The sequence below is a fragment of the Rhinolophus hipposideros genome (genome assembly GCF_964194185.1).
Source record: "Rhinolophus hipposideros genome assembly, chromosome: 10".
Lineage (NCBI taxonomy): Eukaryota > Metazoa > Chordata > Mammalia > Chiroptera > Rhinolophidae > Rhinolophus > Rhinolophus hipposideros.
The window spans coordinates 73,955,820-73,982,818 of record NC_138056.1 but is presented as its reverse complement, the minus strand read 5'-3'; the positions used below and the strand labels follow the sequence as shown (position 1 = coordinate 73,982,818).

The 26,999-nt window shown below is 37.2% G+C and overlaps 1 protein-coding gene across 3 annotated transcripts; it reads left to right on the top strand.

Moving 5' to 3' along the window:
• Positions 1 to 485: 485 nt before the first annotated feature.
• MSANTD4 (Myb/SANT DNA binding domain containing 4 with coiled-coils) lies at positions 486 to 20,653 on the top strand. Of its 3 annotated transcripts, none has more exons than XM_081062265.1 (4): positions 499 to 629; positions 13,609 to 14,223; positions 14,581 to 15,165; positions 17,508 to 20,653. In XM_081062265.1, exons 2-3 carry the CDS (start codon positions 13,762 to 13,764, stop codon positions 15,154 to 15,156), a joined length of 1,038 nt encoding a protein of 345 aa, XP_080918391.1. In that variant the 5' UTR covers positions 499 to 629; positions 13,609 to 13,761; the 3' UTR covers positions 15,157 to 15,165; positions 17,508 to 20,653. The 3 variants fall into 3 exon arrangements, with proteins under 3 accessions (XP_080918389.1, XP_080918391.1, XP_080918390.1); XM_081062264.1 differs by lacking the exon at positions 17,508 to 20,653 and adding an exon at positions 7,740 to 7,833 and having other exon boundaries at positions 542 to 629; positions 14,581 to 17,040; XM_081062263.1 differs by lacking the exon at positions 17,508 to 20,653 and having other exon boundaries at positions 486 to 629; positions 14,581 to 17,047.
• Positions 20,654 to 26,999: the final 6,346 nt, after the last annotated feature.

The window sequence follows — 26,999 nt, the reverse complement described above, 5'->3', positions numbered from 1 at the left end:
ATCTCTGATGACTCCTGGCAGGGCAGTCTCAAAGATGGTTGAAACCACACTAGGTTGCAGTTGGTTGGGCGAATGGGGACGCGAGGCTAGTAACCAGCTGGGGCGAGGCAGGGGTCCCACTTCCTCTTTGCCCTTTTAAAAGGTGAGGGTCAGAGACAGGAGTAGAGTTTGGAGATGCAGCGGCCAGTATCCCAATCAGGCGGAACGGCGCAGCCGGCTGATCGTTAGAGGCCAATCCTTTCCTAGAGCCTACTTAACTGACAGAGCTGGGCACCAAAGACAGAGCAGAGCGGGAGGCCAAGAATCACAAGGGGGCGGGACTCCAGGGCACTAACCCGGAACCGTTTTGGGATTCGACTCCCATTGTGAGTCCAGACCTGGGGCGGAACGTCAGCCAGAATGGCAATCCACTTTGGCCCAATGGACTAGCCGCATCAAACGAGCGGCAGCCACGTTAGCCAATGGGTGGCAGCAGGGGGGCAGGCGAAGTAGGTGGGCGGGGAATCAATGAAGCATCTTTTTTTCCTACCCCCCGCCCCTTAGAGGAGACGGGGCGGAGGTGCTGTGGGGTCGCAGGTGTGCGTTTCGGCCCCAGAGGAGGCGGCTAGGTAGCGGCGGCTCTGCGGACGGTGGGTGCCCTCGCGGCGCGGAGGGTTCCCGACGGAGTCAGCGGCAGGTGGCTGGTCCCTCGCTGCGGCTCTGGCCCTGGCTCTGCGGCGTGGTGGGACCACGACGCTTGGGAGAAGTACCAGTCTCGCCTGTCGCCTGACCCGGGAGGGTGGGGAGGGCCCAGGGCGCTGCAACGAGGCTGCGGAAGTTTCCAGGCACTCAGCAGGGACCCTAACATCCAAAGAGAGGAATCTCCTTCCAGGTTGCCCCATCTCCCGCCAGGTGCTGCCGCTGCGATGTGACCGAGGCTGGTGCGCCCCCTCCCCCCTCCCGCTCCTGGGAGGCCTCCCGGGAATTCAGTCTTCCTCGATTTTTCCCAGGGCCTGTGACAGCGCAGTCCCAAAGGAAGAGACAAGGAGGGAATGAGGGCTACAGTATTAATCTGATAATAGGCGGCCTGCAGTAAACTTTAGTTATTTACCCACCACAAGTTTTTAAGTAGAGCATTATATTTGGCAGGGAAGTGAATTTCCCTGTACTTGAAAGAGGATTGGGGTGGGAAAAGTTTGCCTATTTTGTGATGCTTTTCTTCTTGAATTTACCTAAAATGTTTTTGGACCCAGAATTTACTGCCTGACGTTCCTCAGACCTCTTAATTCTGTCTTACCATGCAATATTTAGGAACTTCATTTTCAAGTGTTAGTCCTTGAAATAAATTGCTCAGTTATAATATGCCATTGGTGGTACATCATCTTCACAAGGATTACGTAAGTGAACTACTCGTACCTATTTCCAACCAGTAAAGATGATTGTGAGATTGGATTTCAGGAAAATGGCTGTTCTCTGTAACTGGGCACGGAAAATCTATGAATTTTTAGAAGCTGTAACTACTGAATTCCTTTCTGTAAAGACAGAGAAAACATCCAGTATAAGAGGGATCGTATTTGACATCTAAAATGGCATCTTTTTACATTTTATGAGGTGTTATATCCCAAGCATTAAGAATATGTGCCTGGCACATTGTAGAATCTCAATAAATATTTCAGTAAATCATTGGGTAATGGATGTCATAAAACCCAGGCTATGATATGAGTACCGGAATATAAAGGAGAGGACAGAAAAAAACAAATTTCTGGAAACATAACTTCTATTCCTGCAAGCATAACTACCAAATTTCAAGTCAAGGTGCATTGATTTTGGTACTTTTTTAGTATTAATCAGAAGGTGTCAAAGATTTTCACCCAGTTAAACCATGGCTGACTGGAAATCGAAGATACATCTTGATAACAATTTCACTGAGGTTAAAATGTGTGTTAAAGTGCATTTTGTCAATAAAATAGCTCATCAGTTTAGCATAGAATAGTCAGGGACAAAAGGATACCACTTTTGTAAGATGGAGGTGTGGAGTTACAAATTGTTGGGAAAAAATAGGACATGCAAATAACAGTTGCTGCCAAAATTTTAAAAATATGTTGACTCAGGCCTAGTTTTAAAAGGACTGTTAATCCTGCCATCTACCAATAAATTTACTACAACCCAATTACTAAATTGATCTCAGATTCTAAGAGCAGCAAAACCTGATATTGGATATCTACATAAATTAGGATTCTCTTGACAACTGCAATCATTGTTTATTATTTTATTATATACTTATATTTTATGTTATAGTTTGTATATTATTATAGTAACATTGCGTCCAATTAAAAGGTAATCTGCTTGAATTTCAAAAACCTGTGGACATTCACAGACATACATATTTGTCTCTGCAGTAAGTTTTCTGGCAAAGTATAGGGTCTTACTAACCAATATTAATTTGCTGACATTTGGCCCCAACTTAGTTTCTACCCTTTATTCTGATCCTTATTAATCTGTTTTATAAGATCCAAATCAAATGCTAATAATTTCTTCCCCAACTTTCCTTGATCCCACCAAAGATTTCTCCTTCTGAACACCCAGGGTGTTTTGTTAATACTTTTCTTGTTGCACTTTTCATTATTCGCGTTACTCGTCTACTGGAGAACATTCACTTACTGTGTCCAGACACTGCTAAGAAATGTATAATAGCTGATATCTGTTGAGGGCTTACTGTATCTTAGGCATTATAAGCTTCTTAATTGGATTATCATTTAATCCTCAAAACACCATGCATATTAATCTTACTATTTTTCCATTTGTTGGTGAGGAAATAAGTTTAAAAAGTTAAGTAATTTGCTTAAGATCACAGAGCTAGTAAGTGGTAGGATTAACATACAAACCTAGATAGTCTGTATTCACAACTTTCAGTTTATAGTCTCCGTTCTAATATTTCATGTAAACTTTTTATGCATATATGTTTTCCAGTTTTTACTAGATTATAAATTACTAGATATTAGGAACAATATATTAATCTTTGATCCCTTATTGCTCCTAATGTAAAATGAGTGATTATAATACAGCCTGATGTGGAAGCATGTAGCAGAGAGACATTAGATTTAGGTGAATGGGAACAGTAAAGGCGGCCTAGAACAGATATTGAAACCAGACAAAACAACAGAGACCATGCGAGTTGGGACCATGGGCTAAAGGAATGCATGTATGATTTTCCTAAGGCAAGAATCATGAAAGCTAGAACTGTGCTGTTTAGTACAATAGCCAATAGCTATATATAGCAGTCGAGCACTTGAAGTGTGGCTAGTCCAAATTGAACTGTCCAAAACTGGATGTTTGAAGATTTAGTACAGAAAAGGAACGCAGAATATCTCACCTTTTATATTGATCATGCATTGAAATGATAATGTTTTGATATATTAGGTTTAATATAGTTTTTTTTTGTTTTTATTAATGTGGCTACTAGAGGATTTAAAATTGTACATGTGACTCTTGTTATATTTTTATTGGACAGTGCTAATCTAGAATTCAGGAATTTCAGAGTGATGGGTACTGTGTGCTTGTGTGCACACTTGTGTTGGAGAGGGTGGGTTGGGAAAGTAGGTTGGGAGTTGGTATTGGAGGTGACAGATAAGACTGGCCAAAGTGGATATGAAGATATATAGGTGGGGTTCAGATAGAATTTGGCATAAGGAGAGAGGAAGAGTGGGGAGAGAAAATTTACCTCCTGGGTATATGGAGAGGCTTTGGGAGATTTTAAGTGCTTTGGGAAGATTTTAATACATATTGATTGAAGCAGTGTGTCTTAATTGCTGTCTAGTAATGGAAGTTCCTGATGTATACTCCTAATTAAGATGTATACTCTTAATTCTTTTTAATAAAGATATTGGGAGGTGTCTAAAGACATTTTATTTATAAGAAAGTTTGGTTCTTGAAAGAGAGCAGTCCATTTCCTTCTGTCTAAATTGACTTAGTATGTATTCCTTTGCTATGTTTCCAACAAACAAGAAAATGAGTTGGTCCTCTCAGGCATATTCTTCTATCTGACATAACATTGTACTGGGCATATTTTTCAGAAAAGAGACTAGCTTTGTTGATGTTGTTAGTCTTTTGTGGCAGATGAGGCCTTTCCTTAACGATCTCTGAAAGGAAATACCTTAGCAGCTATTGCACTTGCACTCCACCTTGCCTCTCTGTACACATTTGAGCAAGTAAGCTTTTAACACTGATTTTTCTGGCAGGGTGATTCTTTATCCTGGCTTCAAATGAGAATCACCTGGAGAGGTTTTTTTAAAACTTCATTGAGGTATAATTGACAAATAAAAATTGTTTTATATTTAAGGTATACAACATGATGTTTTAATATACCTATACATTGTGAATTGGTTACCACAATCCAGTTAACACATCCATCACCTCACATAGTTAACTGTGTGTGTGTGTGTGTTGTGAGAATGCTTAAAATCTATTGGAGAGCTTTTTAAACTCCCAATGCCTGGTTCTATTCCAAAGATTGTTTTAATTGGTCAGAGATGGGGAATGGTTATAGGTGTTTTTAAAAAGCTCCCTGGTGATTTCGATGTGCTGTTAACCTGCACTAATATGTGCTATTAAGTTCTTGTGTGTATTACAAAATGGGGTGTGCTCCAATGGTAAAATACACGGTAGATTCAAAGAGTTAATGGAAAAAACAAGAATGGGAGCTCCCTTATTGATAATTTTTATATTGACTATATATTGAAATGATAATATATTGAATGTATGGGGTTAAATATGTTAAAATTAACTCCTTTTTTGTTTCATTTTTGCTTTACTGTGGCTGCTGGAAAAGTTTTAAATTATATGTGTGGATCACATATGTATTTCTGTCAGACAGTGCTGCACTAGTCTAGACCGTTGGTACTCAAGGTGTAGTCCAAAGACCAGCAGCAGTAGCATCATTTGGGCGTTTGTCAGAAATGTAGAATCTTTGCCCCGCCCCGCAGGCCTACTGAATCAGAAACTAATTTTAAGAAAAGCGCCAGGCAATTCATACACAAAATTTGAGAGACACTGCCATAGCAATACCTTCAGAATTTTTTTCAGTTTCATTTTTTTTCATTTCTTGTTGATTATTTTTTATTGTAGAGGCTAGTAAGTTTTTATATTCATGGTTCCCTCTTTGTCTCTTCATTTGTCCTATAGAATCATTCCTACATATCTTATTTTTCTGTTTTCAACTAATTCCCTTTTACTTTTTTATACTTTTACATCTCAACATACACAACAATCACTGCCCTTTTAGTTAATACATGAGGTATGATTTAAAAAAACAGTGACTTGAAATTAAAAAAAAATGTATAGTAAAAGACATTGCCGTTAATCCCTCTCAAAATACTACCCTCATTTCAAATACACTTATCCCATCATTTTTGCCACTTTACGAAGCAGTTCTGGAAGTCCTCTTTGATGAGTGCCTTTAGTTGTGCTGGTGTGCTACCTCAATGTCCTGAATTGATTCAAAACGTTTACCTTTCCTGGTCATTTTGACTTTGGGGAAGAGCCAGAAGTTGCACAGTGCCAGATCTGGTGAATAAGGTGGATGAGGACACACTGATGATTTTATTTGACAGAAATTGCCCTACCAGAAGCCATGTGTGACAAGGAGCCTTTCCGTTGTGATCACAAAATATGGTGAATGTTGCTGCCGAGTGCCATCCAACAGAAAAACAGGGATCTTCAATATGGGAAGCGATGCCTTAAACCTTAGCAACAGTGTGTGACAAGTTTCAACTTGTTCGGTACAGTCAATTGGGTGTGAGCTACGGTTGAGAGAAGGTGCATTTTAAAGTGTGCTGTAAATCATCACGACAACGCTCTGTGTTAAACACCACTTCTGTTATATGGCAATTTCTGTCAAATAAAAACATTACAGTGTGTCATCCACCTTATTCATCGGATCTGGCGCCATGTGACTTCCAGCTCTTCCCCAAAGTCAAAATGATTCAGGACGTTGAGGCAGCCATGACAACACAACTAAAGACACTCACGACAGAAAACTTCCAGAAGTGCTTCAGAAAGTGGCAAGAACGATGAGACAAGTGTGTTAGAAGCAAGGGGGAGTATTTTGAGGGAGATTAATGGCAATGTATCTTTTACTGTAATACATTTTTTAAATTTATACATGCACTGTATTGTTTGATTACACCTCGTATGTGAATGGAATATGTAATCATGTAATATGTAATACATAATGTGTGTTTATAGACACATACACTATTTTAAACATGATTTTCTAGAAAGAATCAAGAAATTATTAATATTAATTACATTGGTGGTGGAGAGAGATTTTTCACTTTGTTTTGTATCTTTGTATAGGTTTTCTAACCATATATGTGCACTTTGTTTTTTGTTTTAAGCCAACAGATTTGTGGGTATTGTATTTATGGAACTTTAAAAAATGTGGTTTTCTGTAATAAAAATTCCTCGTCAGTAAATTTTTAACATAAAAATGTTAATCATCTCAAAGTAAAATAAAACATGTGCTCTGGGCTAACAGCTATATGGCTGAGACAGAAATGACTGTGCACGTGATGCCTAGAGCTCATGATTGGTGGTGGACAGTGAGTGAACTTGTAGGCATAGCGTATTGTGTCTGTAGATGTTCCTAAGTTGAAAGTTGAGCTTCTGTGAATATGTACATACACATAGACATACATATGCATTCCCTTTCAATTTTGTTGGCTTGCGTTAACATTAGCATTTACACAGGTATCGTGTGCTAAGCCATATTCATACTCTAATGTGGCTGTAGTGTAGTTTATTCATCCAGTCATTTATTGATGAATATTTGTATTTTTCCCATCCTTTTGCCTTAAAAATATGGTAGTGCTTTTTAAGCAGTTCAAGAAACTATTTAAATAGTCTGAGATATATCTTTTTTTTTAAGATGGTAATATGAATAACTTTTCCCATCTGGGCGTATGTCACTCTATTTCTCCATTATTATTTATTTATTTATTGTGGATTTTTTTGTAATTCAATTTATTGGGGTGACAATTGTTAGTAAAGTTACATAGATTTCAGGTGTACAATTCTGTATTACATCATCTATAAATCCCATTGTGTGTTCACCACCCAGAGTCAGTTCTCCTTCCATCACCATATATTTGATCCCCCTTTACCCTCATCTCCCACCCCCCATCCCCGTTACCGTCTGGTAACCCCTAAACTATTGTCTGTGTCTATGAGTTTTTGTTCCTTCATTTGTTTGTCTTGTTCTTTTATTGTTTTCAGTTTTATATACCACGTATCAGTGAAATCATTTAGTTCTCGACTTTTTCTGTCTGACTTACTTTACTCAGGATAATCTCAAGATCCATCCATGTTGTTGCAAATGGTACTATTTCATCTTCTCTTATGGCAGAATAATATTCCAAGACATTATATTTAGGAAATAATCATTTTTTTTCTTGCTTTAAAAAAATTAGTTTATTGGGGTGACATTGCTTAGTAAACTTAGACTTCAAATGTACAATTCTATAATATATCATCTGTATATATTGCATTGTGTGTTTGCCACCCACAGTCAATTCTTTCATCATCATGTATTTGATCCTCTTGACCCTCTACCTCTCCCCCCCCCCCCCACCTCTGGTAACCGCTAAACTGTTGTCTGTGTCAATGAGGGTTTTTTTTTTTGTCTCATTCATTTGTTGCTTTCAGTTTTATGTCCCACATGAGTGATATATGGTTCTCAACTTTTTCTATCTGATTTTGCTTAGCATGATAATCTCAAGGTCCATCCATGTTGTCGTAAATGGCAGTATTTCATCTTTTCTTATGGCTAAGGAATAGTCCAGTCATTTTTAATACATGGTAAGTATTTAATTTGATACAGAATTTGATATAACTTTAGCTCTGTTCTATTTTTAAGGACATCTAACTTACTGATTCCATTTTAAAAGTTTGATAACCTGCTGTCATTGACCATACTGCCTAAGTAGCAACATAGCCTTTTTACTTAAAATGTTCTTTTCAGATTTTGTCTAATTTGTTAACTGTTAGCATTCTTTGGCATAGATATAGGGTGGGTAGTTTATCTAAACTCTTCACTTAATCTCGTAAACTGCTTCTTGCCTATATTGACTTGAGCTTTTCTTTTAAACGTATGCTTTGCCCATAGAAGTCTCAGTTTTGCTAGCTTACCTTTGTTGAGTTATTTGCGGTTTCACTTACTACTCTCTTTCCCATCTGCCAATCACCATCTTATTATAAGTTCTGGTTTTACCTTGCATTTCTTAGGCCCAGTGTTCTGTATTGGATATATTGTCTTTGGAGCAGGTGGGCTGCCTATCTCTCAGATCTTATAGTGGTGGAGTAAATGGTAGAGGAAGGAAAAAGCCAAGTTTTGACTTCAGTAATTCCTTGAGGTACGATGCAACATAGGCATTAAGGAGAAGCATATTTGGGCTGGTTTAATTATGTACAAATCAATTTGCTTCAGCTCTTTTTTTTTTATGTGACTCATAAACATTGTACATTATGAGTATTCTTTAGTCTCCCCTGGAAGAAAGTTGAATACTTACCCAGCCCATTTGATAACTTCAATTATGTAAGGAATTTTAGGCCAGAGTACTAATTAAATGAGGTTCTTTAAAATTAAAAGTCAAAAATGTTGACTAAACTGACTTGGGATCAGATGTTAAAACATATCATTTTCTTAATTTTTATTAGGTAATATTTGAAATAAGCAAAAATAATGTAGCTGTAAGTGTGCTAGTAAACCAGCTCCCTGATCATTCAACAAAATAAGGTCCAGTTTGTAACATTTGTCCATTTCTGTGGTATAAATACCGCCATCTTGGCCAGTTTCTAGCTCCAAATATGACATCGTTGAATAAGAATTAGAACAATCCCAATATTATTGTAACCTGTCAAAATTATTTGAAGCTTTTTCCTTTGATACTGTAATAACAAACTTAGTGTGTGCCAGGAACTATTCTCCATATTTTACTAAATCCTTTAACCTTATCGTATCTCTGTGAAGTAACAGTATTATTTTGCAAATGGAATTGCACACAGAGAGGTTAAGTCACTAAGACCACACAGCTGGGAAGTAGCAGAGCCAAGATTCTAACCCAGACTGACTGCAGAATGTGTGCTCATAACCACTACACCACACTGCCTGTTTTGATGATGTTTTAATATATGAATATACTTGCTTATATTCTAGTGACAAGAGGCTTATATATGACTATAAGGGCAGTATTTGCCTAGGACAAGGTGAAAAGTGCTGCCACTTATTATACATTCTAATTTAGTGGGTTTCAATTTTATTATTAAGTGTCTCGGGAAATTTTGGAAGTCTACTTTAGAAAAGGTTTGCTTATAGTCTTTTCTGTTGATTTGTTTTGTGTGCTTTGCCCTTTTTGTGGGTGTTTAAAATTGACCGTGATTTCTTGAGGGTTCATTTTTTGCTCTTTTGAATTTTTCTCTTTGACCTCCATTTCAGTGCAAGTGGCACTTCAGGAGATGATTATGCTATATGAGTGATTAGAAACAAAAAGATGCAGTGATTGATGGGCATATTTTTGGTGATGTTATTAGATAAGTACAGAGTTAGTTGGAACAAAGGTTACTGGGAACTTGAAAAGGAAAAACTGCATAAAAATTTAGTGAAGTTGTGATAAAAATACCTTTTTATTAGAGTTTAGAAATAAAGAATTTGCATTCACTTTTAAGTCCTAAACAGAAAAGGCTCAAACAATGATAAAAAAGATTTGTGCATTTTCCAATTAAATTTAGTTAGCCTTTACCAGTTGTGTTTTTGCTTCAGTAGAAGATAACCATTTGAATTGCCAATCACCAGAGAAATATTTTCCACACTACTAAAATTTTTAAGTTGGCTGATATTAAAGTATCTAAAAGAAGAAACCATGGCAGAGTGAAACATAACTGGTGAAAGCTTTGAAGTGTTTTTCTGCCTACATATGAAACTTGATCTAAATCTTCTACTCTGCTCCTTTTGAAAACCTACTAAAAGGCATCTCAACACTTATGTTAGTAACACATTTCTAAGATTTAGCTATCACAAGCTGCTAATAAAGTGGAAGGAGATGTGACATAAGGAAACCAGGATATAAGTTGTCATTTAACTATCCACACACTGTGCAAATTATTTAACTTCTCTGATTCTTAGAAATAGAAATGCTGATGATCACGTTTGGTGCTGTGGTGGGGATTAAATGACATGACATGAAACTTAATGGATATTTGGTATTTTCACTTCATATTGGTGGGAAATGTGTATGGCCATACAATGATAGAGGAAGGAACCTTAGCAATTGCATCCTACCCTCTCATTTTGTGGGGCAAGAAAAATCAGCTCTGTCGCAGCAATCAGTGAATGACTTTGCAGTCAGAAAACATGGTTTGTGTACATATGAGTATATCCCTTCCTCTTTCTGAGCCCTTGTGCCCCATTACCTACGTTTAAAATCTCTTTTCCAAGAAAAAGACTCACTCAACATCTTTGCCTACTTCCTAGTGAGCCTTCCCATAATGCAAGGCTAGATAACAGAGAAACTACATTTCCCAGCTCCATTGTAATGCAGATTTTGGACGTGCTTTAGATTCTGCCAGTCAGATGCACTTAAGACTTTAAATCAAAGTGTGTAAGAGTCAGGTGTGGTAAGCATTTATCTTACTGGTGTGGGTCTAGCACATTGATTCTCAAATTTTAGCATGCATTAGAATCATCTGGAGGGCTTATTGAAACACAGATTATCACTAGGTCCCATCCCCAGAGTTACTGATTCAGTTGGTCTGGGGCAGGCCTAAAAAGTTTACTTTTTAACAAGTTTCAGGTACACACTCCTTGATGTTTTGACAGCATGAGTTTCTGGATATTGGAGAAACATTCTGTCTTGCATCCATCTCAAGGAAATATTTGCAAGAGGATCTTTCCCATTCAGAGTTTATATTCAAATTATTTCATGGAGACTCCAAGTACAGTTACTTGCCTATCATGATCTTCACCTCTGCTATTAAAATGGGCCAAGGCGTTACAAAGTACTGAGAAGTTCTTCAAAGAAAGACATAATTAAAAACATTAATTAAAAGTAAATACAGCATCCAACCTTAGTTTGTGTGGTTGTAGGAGCTTTTGTTTAGGTGGTTTGGTTTGAGGGAGGGCTAGGATATCATGAGCACTGAGGGACAAAATTATAATGGCGAACTATGAAGTGTGCATTTGTTTCCACAAGGTTTAAAAATTACAATTTTCTTTCTATTTTAATTGGTGATCTTTTTCTTTAACTGATTAATTAGGTGGGGTGGCTGGGGAAAATCCTTGCCACTTTTATTTTAGTCCTGTAATTCTGTTGTAGCCTTACAATATTTTCATTATTTCAGGAAATTTTATTCAAGCTTAGGATTTATATGAGGTTTAACAATTAAGTTCATGAACTCATCCTAGAAAAAGTGCTACATTCCTCACTGAATATTGCTATGGTCACCTTTGAAGTACTCCTCTTGGGAAGCTATGCACTGACTCCAGCGCCTAGTCCACCCTTCAAAGCAATTTTGGAATTCTTTCTCTGGAATGGCCATCAGAGCTGTCATTGTATTATCCTTGATGTCATCAAAATATCTTCTTTTTACTATTTCCTTTATCTTCGGGTAAAGAAAGAAGTCATTGGGGGCCAGATCAGGTGAGTAGAGAGGGTGTTCCAATATAGTTATTTGTTTACTGGCTAAAAACTCCCTCACAGACAGTGCTGTGTGAGCTGGTGCATTGTCGTGATGCAAGAGCCATGAATTGTTGGTGAAAAGTTCAGGTTATTTTTGTCTTTTTCACACAGCCCTTTTCATTTTTAGCACTTCAAATAGTAAACTTGCTTAACTGTTTGTTCAGTTGGTATAAATTCATAATGAACAATCCCTTTGATATCAAAAAAGGTTAGCAACATCATTTTGACTCTTGATTTGGACTGACGGAACTTTTTTGGTCATGGAGAATTGGCTGACTTCCCTTGTGCACTTTGACGCTTTGTTTCAGGGTCATATTGGTACACCCATGTTTAGTCACCAGTGATAATATCGCCCAAAACATCATCTTGCCTCTCCAAAAAGTCTTGGCAAACTTCCACTTTTGTTTGCTTTTCTTCCATCAGTGAGCTCCTTTGGGGCTATTTTTCCACACACCTTTCTCATGCCAAGATTTTCAGTTAAGATTTTCCTAACTGTTTCTCTAGCGATGTTTACTTGGTCTGCTATGATTCTCACATTCAGCCAATGATTTGGACGCATAATTCGACGAAGTTTTGCAATGTTTTCGTCAGTCCTGCTTGTTACTGGCCGCCCTGACCTCTCTTTACCAGTGATGCATTCTCTCCCCTCAGAAAAACGTTTAATCTATTTGTACACTGCAGTTTTCTTCATGACATTATCCCCATAAACTTGGACTAACGTGTCCCTGATTTCACTTCCACTCTTGCCAAGTTTAACAAGAAATTTAATGTGTGTTCATTGCTCTAATTCAAGCTCAGACATTCATGCGACAGCACACAAAAACAACAATAATAAACGCCACTCAGCAAGACACCCCCACACGTCAACATGAACACAGCTGTGAGACACTGATATACCAAGGTTATGAAACCTTACCAAGCTGTTTGTACAGTGCTGCCAATGTAAGCGCACAGTGGCAAGTTCGTGAACTTAATTGTCAAACCTCTTATGTAGGTTTAACCCATAAATGAGTTTTAATTTGAGAAGTAGTAAAACATAAGTAGTTGTCATTTGTTTGATCAGATTACATTGTCTTAAAGTTGTTTCTGAATTTTATTGATTTTTTTGAAAAAAAAAATCAACTTTTTGAAAGTATCCCAGACTTTCAGTGTTTTAAAATTATTCTACAGTCTGAAGTTTTTTTCTTTTTGATATCTCAAACTAGTGGACATTTTGGCAAATTGACTCATTCATTTAAAAATTATTTATGTGGTGCTTGCCACATGCCAGGAACTCTGCTAGGCTCTGGGGAGATGATGGTGAGCAGAAACCTTGTTACCTTCATGAAAATTCTAGTGACATGGGGAAGAGATGACCTCTTGGCTGTACGTTAACACAGTTGTAACGTTTAGACAAAACGGAAGAAAAGTTTATAGTCATAGGTTCCATTAGAGTAATTTGACTTGTTAGAAATGGCTTCAGTGAGGAACAGATGTCCAATCTGGGAGCTGAAGCGTAAGGAGGAATTAAGTAGGCCAAGAGGGAGCAGTCCATTTCCTAGGCAGAGGGAACAATGTGCAAATGCCCTGAATAGACAAAGCTGACGAGAATGGGTGACTGAAAGAAGGCCAATGTTGCAATAGAGAGTATAGACTGAGGAGAGCAGAGTTGGAGGAGCTGGAGAAATAGGAAGTAGGTAAAGAGTGATTATTGGCAATTAGGAACCATTACAGCAGCCTAGGTGAGACAAATTGGTGGCTTGGACTATGGTGGTGCTGGCGGAGACAGAAATGTAGACAGTTAAGAGCCATTTTGAGAGGGTTTTTTTGTTTTTTGTTTTTAAATTATGTATGTAGCTTACTGGTTTGAAGTACACTGCAGAAATTGTGAGTTGATTGATTTTTACTTTTTTCTTTTTAGGAATTATCCAACCTGCCTGTGCAACTAATGAACAGAAAACTGATTTAAGCAAACTGCCAACAAGGGATTGACCCTGATTTTTGTACTTTGTAGCATTCCTCAAATTCTTTTCACATCTTCTCTTACAGTGAAAACTGCATTTAAGTTAGAAAAATGAAGCAGTTGAAAAGGAAAAGGAAAAGCAATTTTAGTGTTCAGGAAACTCAGACCCTTTTGAAAGAAATTACAAAAAGGAAAGAAGTCATTTTTTCCAAGCAGCTCAACACAACAATTAATGTGATGAAGCGAATGGCTTGGGAAGAGATTGCACAGTGTGTGAATGCTGTGGGAGAAGGAGAACAGAGGACAGGGACAGAAGTGAAAAGAAGGTACCTTGACTGGCGAGCACTTATGAAAAGAAAGAGGATGAAGGCAAACATTAAGCTGGTTGGTACAGGGTTTCCCCTTCCCACGTCTGATTTAGATGACTCTCTTACTGAAGAGATAGATGAAAAGATTGGATTCCGAAATGATACAAATTTTGATTGGCAAAATGTGGCAGATTTCAGGGATGCAGGTGGATCTTTGACTGAGGTCAAAGTGGAAGAGGAAGAAAGAGATCCCCAAAGCCCTGAAGTAAGTATTAGCCCGTGAGCCCTCTTTTTCATTTAATGTCTTCATTTCTGATGTGCCGATTTATTATAATCCAGGAGCAGTTAGGGAGTTCCTGAATTTTCAAGCTAATTTAAAAATAGTACATAACAAAGTCATTCCATTTTTTTCTTCTTTATACCATTAATCTCTTTTCACCTAAATATTCTTCTCTTGATTATAGTATAAGTGACATCAGGTAATTCATGTGTAAATATTATTCAAAATTCAAAGTAAGTGGGTTTATATCCTCAAACAAGGCAAAAAGCTTTTCAGAAATGCTTAGACAAATTAATAACCATGAAATAGAAATAATACTGAAAATTGCTTCTCTTTTTTGAGTTTGAGATCGAGGAGGAAGAAGAAATACTGTCATCAGTCATACCAGATTCCCGGAGGGAAAACGAACTTCCTGATTTCCCGCACATTGACGAGTTTTTCACTCTAAACTCAACACCATCTAAATCTGCATATGATGAACCCCACTTGCTTGTAAACATAGAGAAACAGAAACTAGAGTTGGAAAAACGACGGCTAGATATCGAGGCTGAAAGACTACAGGTAGAAAAGGAACGCCTGCAGATTGAGAAAGAGAGGCTGCGGCATTTAGACATGGAGCACGAGCGGCTTCAGCTGGAGAAGGAGCGGCTGCAGATTGAGAGAGAGAAATTGAGGTTGCAAATAGTCAACTCAGAGAAACCGTCTTTGGAAAGTGAACTCGGTCAAGGAGAAAAGTCCATGCTTCAACCACAGGACATAGAAACAGAGAAGTTAAAACTTGAGAGAGAACGCTTGCAGCTGGAGAAAGATAGGCTGCAGTTTTTGAAATTTGAATCGGAGAAGCTGCAGATTGAAAAGGAACGCTTACAAGTAGAGAAAGAGAGACTTCGAATTCAGAAGGAAGGACATTTGCAGTGATTTATCTAGGTCTGCATTTAGGAAATGTTTGTAAAGCATAGGTTTTTCTCTGTATCAAGTAATATGAAAATGGTTGCAGGATTAGCTTTTCTCCCCCATTTAATGTCAGTGTTTTCAATAGGGAAAAATAGTTATATGTGGGTAACTGTATGCTTAAGTAAGTAGTATGTTACATAAACACTATGTGCCCTAGTGTAAACAGTATGGCAGAAATTATTGTGCTGTACTCCTTAAATTAGTAAAATTACATAGAGTTTGTGTAATCTGTGCACTCAGTTTACAATGATGTCTATGTAAAATTCTAGCTCAATGGTTATCATCTGGGGGTGATTTTTGCCTCCAGAAGACATTTGGCAATATGTGGAGACATTGTTGGTTGTCAAAACTAGAAAGTGGGGCAGGTTGCTGCTGGCATATAGTGGGTAGAAGCGAGGAATGCCTACGTCCTGCAATGTAAGGGACAGTCCTCCAACAAAAAAGAACTAGCCAACCCAAAATGTCAATATTGTTGAGGGTAAGAAACCCTGTCCTAGCCTGACTGCACCTCTATAGCTTTGTTTTATACTTTCAGAATATTATTAAAATCTCAGATATTTATGTGGTAGTTACTTAAATGGCCAAAAACTTTATGAAACATTACTGTGTAGTATATAGAATATTAGGAAGTGATGAGGATTATAGGTATTTTATTCCCATGTTTCCATCTATAAACCAAGATTCAGAACTGAATAAATAAACAATACAGGGAGCATCAGAGATTGTCTACAATAGGTCACTTTGAAACGCAGTTCATTCATCTAGCTATTGATGCTTTAGAAGTAATAGACACTTTTTAAGCTTTAGTTTCCTTCTTTGAATCCATTTTCTTAGTTTAAATTAAAAAAATTGTCATTTCAACCATGTACTGAAATCTTAATGTAAGTGAATGGTTGAAGTTAGTAAAAATGATCCCAATATAAAAATGGTACCAGTAGTCCATGAGCTTGAACCTAGTGAGTGTTTATTTGATTTTTTAAAATAAATAATAGCTATTTGGGAGTGGGGGGGAGAATGTCCTTTGAGTCAGATTATGATGATGATGAAATAATGATACTAGCTGTGTATTATGAATTAGGGAAGCACTTGTCGCACACAATCTGACCTAATCTGTAGAACAATTCTTGAAAGTAGTATCTAATATTATTCCTGAATCTAAGGCTCAGAGAAGTCACACAGTGAATAAATGGCTGATCTCATATATGGTGGTATATTTTGTCTTTGTCCCTATGTGAGGAACAAAGTTTGTATCTTCAGTCCCTTCAGCCTTTATTCTGAGACCAAGGGCTTGCCTAACCTGGTGATTTGCCTTCAGTTCCCCTGAAGGTGCTTTTTCCACAATCCAGGTGATTCTAATGCACACTAAAGTTGAAAATCAGTGCACGAAATCACTTTGAATATTATGATTTCCAGGGCTGATATGTAGCTTTAATACATCTCCTCTGTTGACAGATACTACCTTGATTGTGCGTGTGTTCCTTTTTAATTTAAGAATGTCTTGAAACCATGTGTGATACCTGACTATAGGTATACAAGGAAAAAAATACTTCTGTTTAGTTACCTTGACTTTGAAATAGTGTTATTTTTCTATAACTGAAATAAATGCTTCTACCATAGAAATAAAATTTGCCTATACTATCTGAAAGTTTATCATCGCAAGTGATGTTCTGTACTCTGAGGGTTGAAATTATCAAGCCTGGAAGAGAACCTTATGATGGTGAATGCGGTAGGCATTGTGCTGTGTGCTTTTTATACATTTCATTTGCTCCTCAGCACAACCCTTGAGCTAAGTCATGTTATGCCTACTGTTATAAGAAAGGAAACAATGCCTCGTTAATTCAATTAAATACCTGGAAAATGACATACCAATCCTGATCTAAGATTTTGTTATAAGAGTTCTAAGGAATAGAAGTAGTGAAAGTTTGTAGGTGTAGTTAATAAGTATTGTAGCTTTGCCAACTACTACATGTGAAAGTCATTTAACTTGCCCTGTGATTTGATTTCCTCATTCATCAAATGGGCGTAATAATACCTGCTCTGGCTATGCTTCATAGTTTTTTTAAGTGGTATGTAAACTGTAAAGTGCTACTTAAATGCAAGGTGATATTAGTGTTAGATTTAAGATGGGTAGATTTCAGTTACCTAAAAGTAAACATGAAGATAGTCCATATTTTTGTCTAGGACAAATGCTAAACCAGGTAGGCTACTAACCACGTTGGTATAATCAGAAGTATCACCAGAATGGGCGTGTAGTAGGATTGACTGCAAAAATGGCCATTATTCCTCATTCCTCCCTGTATTCCCATCTTTTGCAGAACAACTTCACAGCTCCTTCTATCAAGAGGATTCTGTTCCCTACCTGTTTACACCGGTCTGGCCCTGTGATTTGTTTTAGCCAACATTGTGAAACAAATGAAGTGCCCAGTTCTGAGCCTTGGCCTTATGACACCTTGAGCATCTCTGCTTTCTCTCTTGAACTGCCATTCTTATTAAAACAAGTCCAAGCTAGCCTGTTAGAGGATCAAACACGAGGAGAGCTGAGCGCCCCCGCCCCCCACAACCCCAGCCAATATCCAGTTAAGCCCCGTGGAAGCTGAACCACCTACCCATCCTGCAGCTGACCATGAGAGCCCAGCCAGGATCAGTACCACCCAACTGATCTTAGCCTAAGTTTTTCGAAAATCATGAGCAACATGAGCCACCAAGTGTTGAGTCGTTTTTTTATACAGCAATAGCTAACCAATATGACTCATTCCAAGTGTGCCTGTCACTTCAGAAATGCAGCAATTCAATTTTCAGTGAACCAACCCAATGCATCTGTACCTGGGGTAGGGTTACGACACCCAAAGCTTTTCAACCAAAATCATGGAAGATATTAAGGTTTTTTTTTTTGTTGTTTGTTTATTTTGTTTTTTTAAGTCTCTTACTTCCAGGCACTTAGGAACTTTGTCAATGAATTTCATCAGGGAATGCTCTTTATTATTTACCTTCTTTTTCCCTGCTGTGACCCATCATCTTTTAAAAAGATTACATTTTTAATATGAAATCCATCTATTCTAAAGTCAGTTTGTTTCAAGTCTAAATTTCCAGTCCCCATATTTGAAATGAACTTTAACATGATATTTCCAATTGTTACCCGGTATCTTACTGTATACTGTATTTTGCTGTTTTCTTTCTCAAATACCTGAGGAATGCCAGAACTAAATTCATTAGCTCTCTTCTCTCTTGTCTGTATATCATCTTCCCTCTGCATTGCCACCATTCCTACCAGGTTGGTTAGTTGGAATTTTTAGTTGTGTTCTAATCATTCGCTTTCTTCATTCTACCCAAGTTGTCATCAAGTCCTATCATCTTTTGCTGTGTCAGGTCAATGTCCTCCAACCTCACATGTAGTTTTTAGTATGGTGGTGGCATGTGCAACCTGTATTTCAGCAGTCTCCTGTTTCAGTTCCTTCCTTTCTAATCCTCATGACATTGCCAGAATAGGTTTCCCCAAAATACTATTTCATTATGTCCTGAGAATAAACAGGCATAGAGAAATGGAAGATAAGCAGAGCTCTGGAAAGACCACAGGTCCAGTCCCAGCTCCCTGTCACCAGCTGGGTGATATGGGGGAGTAGGTATCTGAACCTCTCATCTCTATTACATTGAATATATATGCCCTGCTTGACTCATCATGTGTGGACTAATAAAATTAATGTATGAAAATGCAGTTTAAAACTAGAAAGCAGCTTAAAGGTGTTATAAATGTGTCCTATCTAAAACGAGTCTCCCATTTCCTTCTGGATCAAGTATAAAGTCCTCAACTGCTTTTTGCCTACTCAGTTTAAGATTTTCTCATATCAACATACTTAAATGTTTTTTAAGCCGCTCTCCAAATACTCCGTGCATTTTTTTCCCTTTTTCTTTGATCATGTTCTTTCATCCTTGACCTTTACATTTTCTATTCTAGAGTGACAATCAGCAGAGCAAAGCTTTTTTCAGGTCTAGATACTTTATCATTTCCACTACTCTCTACCATAACTTAAAAATATTAAAATTAATTTTGCCGAACACAATTGGAATATGTTATCACATACAATCGGTATTATTTCTTCCAAAGTCTCTGGCGAACTTTTGAATAAAAATGTTACATTTTGAATAAAAATGTAAGTCTACATCAATCTGCCCAGCTGATGACTCGGTCCCCACTTGACTTGAGTACTGCTCCCAAACCATAGGGATGGGCCCTGGCAGCCATGTGTGTGTTCTGTGACTCTGTTTCTTTGGCGGTACTGTTTGCACTTGCACCAGAAGTGGACTTGGCATGGCCTTGCATTCCCTGAGGTAACTTACCATTTGGAGGATTCTCTTTCCCATCAAAGACGATCTGTGTCCTGACCCAGGTCTGTTTTTTGTTTGTTTGTTTGTTTGTTTTTGATGATTCTACAAATAGAAAAACAAAGATTTTAATTCATACATACTCACCATGTACTTGTGCCCTCCTATGAGGCTTGGGTCAATTGTTGGGTTTAGGTCCTTTCTGCTTCCTATGCTGTTTCCAGATCATTGCTCCTTCATTCTTGTATGAAAAAACAAAAACCCCAAAACCTGCACTTTTGAGGGTAATACCCACAGGTAATAATCACTGTCATCTTCTTTTCATTACTTTTCTTGTTTACACTTATTTATTGAATTGTTTTCTCTCTACCCTTGGTCATCCTAGGAACTTCCCAGGTAACTTTGACGTCCTCATGGAGAATCTCCAAAAGCTTTGGTCGCTTAGTTCTGTGTCCTACTCACTAGTTCCACTTCCAAGTACCAACACCTCCCTTCTACTTGTGAGTTTTGAAATTGTTCTCTTTAATTTCAGGAGTACCATTTAATTTAATTGAATGATTTGTCTGCACTCAGTTTATTTCCCTTCTCAAATCTCAGCCTCCTGTTGTTCTTTGTTATTGTCAGAACCTGGGGAATTGTTTTGAACAGAACTACTTTTCCCCCTCCTGTAAGACACTGGTACTGCACCAGAACCCTGCAGTGTTTTTCATAATAAACTTTGGAACTAAAACAAAACAAAACAAAAAACATCTCGCCTCAAACACCCATTCTGCCTGACAGTATTCTGGGCGAAGCCGCTCCGGTTCCTCCATAATTACAAATTTAAACACCAATTCAGTGACTGCAATTCCTGATTCTTTCAGCTTGCTGCAAGTGTTTTTCAAACTCAGAACTTGCAGTCCCACTCAGTTTCTCCTCTCACAATTGTTCTTTCTCAGCTTAGATTCCCTGGCCACGATTTATTTTACTAATATTCCCAGGCAGATTGGTGCCACTCTAAATTCACAGCTCCAGTTGGGCTTTCAACACTGCCCGCAAATCTTACTCTGGTTCTTTAGCTTATACCCTTTTCCATTCTCCAAGACCATGTGCCATGGGTTGAACTGTGTCTCTCAGAAAAATAAATTGAAGTTCTAACGGCAAGTACTTGTGAATGTAATCTTCTTTGGAAATAGTGTTTCCGGATGTAATCAAGTTAACATGAGGTTGTACTGGATCAAGGTGGACTCTGAAGCCAGTGAATTGTATCTGTGAGAGGGAGAGATTTGGAGAAGAGAATACGAATACACATGGGGAAGGACATGTGAAGATGGAGGCAAAGATTGGAGGGATGCAGCTATATAAAGCAAGGAATGCCCTTGCTTGTAACAACCAGAAACTAGGAAAGAGGCATGGAGCACGTTCTCCATCAGCCTCCAGGAGGAACTAATGCTGCTGACACTTTGATGTCAGACATCTGGACTCCTGAACTGTGAGGTTCCTGAACTCTTAGCCAGGTTGACACAAAACTGACCATTACACCTACTGAATCAGAAACTGGGATGGTGTCCAACAATCTGTTTTCAATCAGTTCTTCGGGGGAGTCTCATGCACACTAAGGTTTAGAAACTTCAGCTCTATACTTTTCTACCTAGATGCTTAGCCATTCCAATGGCTTCATTACTATTTATATACTGACTCTCAAAGTTACACCTGTAGGTCAAACTTCTACTGTTCATTCAAATGTTTCGGACACCTCAAACTCAGTGCTGCAAACCTGGTTCTCCTTCATTGTTCAAGATCTCAATACATATATACCATCGTCCCAGGTGTTAAGCTAGAAACCTGGCTTTCATCTTTGAGTCATCCCTGTTTTTTTACACAGAAATTCAATGAATCATAGTTGTCTTGTAAATTTTACCTCTAACTAATTTTTCATTCTGTTCACTTCCTATTTCCATTGTCAACACACTATCCCAAACATTGTTTCTTCACTTGGATTAATGCACTACTTCTTCCTATTCTGTATTCCCCATGCAGGAAATGTTTTGATTTTTTTTTAATGCAGATCTGTGTATTACTTAATATTGGATGGTATATCTGTTTCACCTCTATTTTGTATTATTTAGGATGCCTTTGACTGAAATTAAGAAAAAACTAACTTTAAATGGCTCAAACAATAAGGGAATTTATGATTTACAAAATGAAGTCCAAGGATACATGGTGCCAGAGCTGTTTAGTTTCACAACTCATCAGCATCATGAAGGACCAGCTTCTGTCTGTCTCCTGGAGAACCACTGCAGTTTCCTTATAGTTGCAGTGTTTATTGCAGCCTCTACAGAGTGTAAAACAGCCAGTGTGGCTGTTATGGCAGCCCCATGTGAGGGAAAGAGGACCACAGAGACGATGTGGGCAGGATCAGAGGCCACGAATTAGATAACATCTCTATGTGCATACTGAAATAAAGAATGGTGACAAGAATGTAAGCAGAAGGGCAGGAAATTGGGCTAAAATCCTATAAATAAATGAGCAGTGACCAGGAAGATGGTAGATGACTGCAATAAATGGAGGTAATAGATGGCATAATCTTTTGCTTGTTAATTATTTATTTTGTTCTTTAGATTCCACATATAAGTGAGATCATATGGTATTTATCTTTTTCTGTCTGACTTATTTCATTTAGCATAATACGCTCTGGGTCCACCCATGTTGTTGCAGATGGTATAATATTAAGGCATGTGCTTCAATGGAGCTGGTTTCTTGGAAGAAAAGAGGCATAATGATCCTGCGGCAACAATAAGGAGTAAGAAGAGCATGGATCCCAACTTTGGACCTATTAGGAAAACAAAAAGCGCCATCATTTGAGAGGGCTTCAGGGGAAGCCATGTCCTTAGGAGGCCTCTAGTTTTTCAAGTGACATTTAAGTGACAGAATTCCAGCCACAGAAGGAAATTGGGAAATGGGTTATGTGCCCAGATAAAAATCAAGGATTTGGGTTTAATTATTTTGAAAGGAGAAAATAGGTATTGTAGGATAATAGCAGTCTTTGCCACAAGGACCATCTCCCCCACTGTTACTGTTTTATTTATTAGCAAGATTTATGAGGATATCATGTGGGTTGCTTTTAGCATCTGGCATTATAATTGTACTTTTAGGGCAATTATACTTTTGCCCTACTTTTAGGGCAATTATAATTGCCCTATAATTGCCCTAATATGTGTTCATGATGGATTCCAGATGTAACTCAGCCCTAGGGATGGTGATAAAGGGCCTTGAGCTAGGAGTTCCCTCATCAGGAGTATCTCTGAGGGCAAGTCCCATAGTCTCCTCTAATTCACCTGGCACCTGCTGCTCTGCCAAGAAGTATAAGCAAGGCCAAGGAGCTGGTCCTCTGTATATCTATTTTAGTAGACAAATGCAGAGTGTCACACTGCCCATCATGGACAAGAGGTCCTTAAAGCTGCTGGAGGAGATGCCCAAGGGTCACTGTATCTCGTCCAAGGTCTTGGTATGGTGTCTATGGGTAGTAAGTGGCGAGGGAAGAGAGGGTCTACAAAGTGAAGCTCTTAGCTGCAGCAGCAAAGAATCTCTGTCCTTATAAACACTGATCAGATTCTTCCATTCCTTTCATGGCACATATGCTCATTAATGGCATCCAACAAGTTGAAACTGCTCATTAAAGCATGTACATTCTTCAAAATAGTGCATCATTATTTTAACATACTCAGAATGAAAAAGTTTGATTGGATTCAAATCCAATCACATTTTAGCAAGAACTTTCAACATTACATTTGTCAACAAAAGAAAAGGAAGATTTGTTGTAGCCGTTAAATATAATTTTAGTTGTAAAATTTTGAATGGTTTAAATAATTTTTATCACCTACATGTGCAAATAGCATTTCTAGTTGATGTCATCTATCAAGAATTTGAAGAGTGGATCCCTCATTTTTTGGGAATTGTGGGTAGGCATTTAAATGTATGTACAATCTGATAAAAGAGAAAAGTTATCTTCCAGTGTTCTCCAAGTGTGGTGATAAAATATTAACACTTTTAATGTGGGCCAAGAGGTGAAAGACTGCTTTAGTAAAAGCACTGCTTCAGTGTAAGCAAAATGATGTTGGTAATATCTGTCCACTTAACTTGTTAAGATACATATTAAAGAATAATAAGTGGAGTTACTGGCTGATAAAGCCATGCTAGTCTGTTCTGAGAGAGGGGGGGACGAATCTGGAATCCTTTATAATTGTAATATAAATACTATACTATACTAGCAATATGACAAATTTTAATTTACAGGCATTTTTTTTGAGGTGGCCAATATCCACGTCCCCTTCTTGGACATCTCTCTGACTTTCTATAAATTTCCAACCTCAAGACCTCCTTTTTTTTTTTTTTTTTGCCAGGCTTAAAAATTGTGAACTTTATTGTCAATAAGGAGGTTTGGAAGTATTTTTTTGTTTGTTTTTTTCCTTTATTTATTTATTTTTTTATTAAGTTTATTGGGGTGACAATTGTTAGTAAATTTACATAGATTTCAGGTGTACAATTCTGTAATACATCGTCTATAAATCCCATTGTGTGTTCACCACCCAGAGTCAGTTCTCCTTCCATCACCATATATTTGATCCCCTTTACCCTCATCACTCACCCCCCACCCCCTTACCCTCTGGTAACCACTAAATTATTGTCTGTGTCTATGAGTTTTTCTTTCTCATTTGTTTGTCTTGTTCTTTTTGGTTTATATACCACATATCAGTGAAATCATAGGGTTCTCTGCTTTGTCTGTCTGACTTATTTCACTTAGCATTATACTCTCAAGATCCATCCATGTTGTCACAAATGCTCCTATATCATCTTTCCTTAACGCGGAATAGTATTCCATTGTGTATATGTACCACAACTTCTTTATCCATTCATCTATTGTTGTTTTTTTCCTTTAAAAAAGAGTTTTTTTAAACTATAGCTAATATATTATATTTTATATTATATTATATTATATTATTAGTATCAGGTGTACACCATAGTTATTCAACATTTATATACCTATAAAAGTGATCACAATGATAAGTCTAATAACCATATGACATTGTACAACATTGCTAGAATATTATTGATTATATTCCATATTCTGCACATTTTATCCCTGTGACTTACTTATTTTATAACTGGAAATTTGCACCTCTTATTCCCCTATAACTTTTTCCACCTTTTTAATTTTTTCCAATTACAGTTGACATTTAATATTATTTTATATTAGTTTCAGGTGTACAGCATAATCATTAAGACATTTATATAATGAACAACTAGTCTAGTACTGACCTGATACTATATATGGTTATTACAGTATTATTGATTATATTCTTTATGCTGTACTTTACATCCCCATGACTATTTCATAACAACAAATTTGTACTTCTTTATCCCTTCACCTTTTTCACCCAATCCCCTATCCTTCCTCCCATCTTGCAACCATCATTTGTTCTCTATGAATCTGTTTCTGTTTTGTTTATTCATTTATTTTATTCTTTATATTCCACATGTAAGTGAGATCATATGGTATTTGTTATTCCCTGTTTGACTTATTTCACTTGGCATAATAACTTCCAGGTGTCATCCATGTTGTCATGGTAAGATTTCATTCATTTTTATGGCTGAGTAATAGTCCGTTGTATATACGTAACACTTCTTTATCCAATCATTTATTTATAAGCATTTAGGTTGCTTCCATATCTTGGCTATTGTAAATAATGCTACAATGAACATAGGGGTGCATATATCTTTTCGAATTAGTGTTTGGGGTTTCTTCAGATAAGTAGCCAGAAGTGGAATTGCTGGGTCATAAAGTAGTTCTACTTTTAATTTTTTGTGAAACTTCTGTACTATTTTCCATAGTGGCTGCACCAATTTGCAGTCCCACCAACAGTGCATGAAGGTAGGGTTCTCTTTTCTCTACATCCTTGTCAAGACTTGTTGTTTGCTGATTTATTGATGATAGCCATTCTGACAGGTGTGAAGTTATATCACATTATAGTTTTAATTTGCATTATTCTGATGATTAGTGGCGTTGAGCATCTTTCGATAGGTCTGTTGGCCACTTGTATGTCCTGTTTGGATAAATATCTGTTCAGTTCCTCTGCCTGTTTTTAAATTGGATTGTTAGGTTTTTTTGGTGTGGAGTTGTATGAGTTCTTCATGCATTTTGAATATTAAGCACTTATCATATGTATCATTGGCGAATACCTTCTCTCATTCAGTGGGCTGTCTTTTCATTTTGTTGGTGTTTTCCTTTGCTGTGCAAAAACTTTTTAAGTTGATGTAATCCCATTTGTTTATTTTTCCTTTTGTTTCCCTTGCCCAAGGAGATATATCAGAAAAAATATTACTAAGAGCAACGTCAGAGAATTTACTGCCTATGTTTTCTTCTAGGAGTTTTATGGTTTCTGGTCACGGATTTAAGTCTTTAATCCATTTTGAGTTTATATGTGTGTATATGTGTATATAAACACATGTATATACATATGTGTCATAAAAGTCATAAATGTCATATGTGTCATAAATGTCATATGTGTCATAAATGGTAAGATTTCATTCATTTTTATGGCTGAGTAATAGTCCATTGTATATATGTAACACTTCTTTATCCAATCATCTATTGATAAGCGTTTAGGTTGCTTCCATATCTTGGCTATTGTAATTAATATTGTAATTAATATTGGCTATTGTAAATAATGCTACAATGAACATAAGGGTGCATGTATCTTTTTATGTATATGGTGCAAGGTATATGGTGTAAGATGATGCAGTTTCATTTTTTGCATGTATATGTTCAGTTTTCCCAGCACCATTTATTGAATTGACCGTCTTTACCCCATTGTATATTTTTGCCTCCTTTGTCATAGATTAATTGACCATATAAGCATGGGTTTATTTTTGGGCTCTCTATTCTCTTCCATTGATCTATGTGTCTGTTTCTACTGTGTTTCTCTGAAAATAAGACTTAGCCGGACAATCAGTTCTAATGCGTCTTTTGGAGCAAAAATTAACTTAAGACCCAGTCTTACATTATAGTAAAATAAGACTGGGTCTTATATTATTTTTTTGCTCCAAAAAACGCATTACAGCTGATTGTCCGACTAGGTCTTATTTTTGGGAAACACGGTAGGCCAATAACATGCTGTTTTGATTACTATGATCTGGTAGTATAGTTTGATATCAGGTATTTTATTTTTTGATGCAGTTTTCCATGGGATCATTTTCTTAATTTCTCTTTCTGATAATTCGTTGTTGGCATATAGAAATGCACCTGATTTCTGAATATTAATTTTGCATCCTCCTACTTTACTGAATTCATTTATCAGTTCTAGTAGTTTTTGTTTTGTTTTTGGTGTAATATTTAGGGATTTTTTATACAGAGGGTGCCAAAACAATGTATAGATTTTTAAGAAAGGAAAACTGTATTAAAATTATAATACTCAATATATACTGATAACAAAAGATGAATACAAGTC

What these genes read in the sequence shown, in the direction of transcription:
- MSANTD4 (XM_081062265.1), top strand. Translation starts at nt 13,762, where the DNA reads ATGAAGCAGTTGAAAAGGAAAAGGAAAAGCAATTTTAGTGTTCAGGAA. An exon ending in GAGATCCCCAAAGCCCTGAA is followed by an intron (nt 14,224 to 14,580) that starts GTAAGTATTAGC and finishes CTCTTTTTTGAG; the next exon opens with TTTGAGATCGAGGAGGAAGA.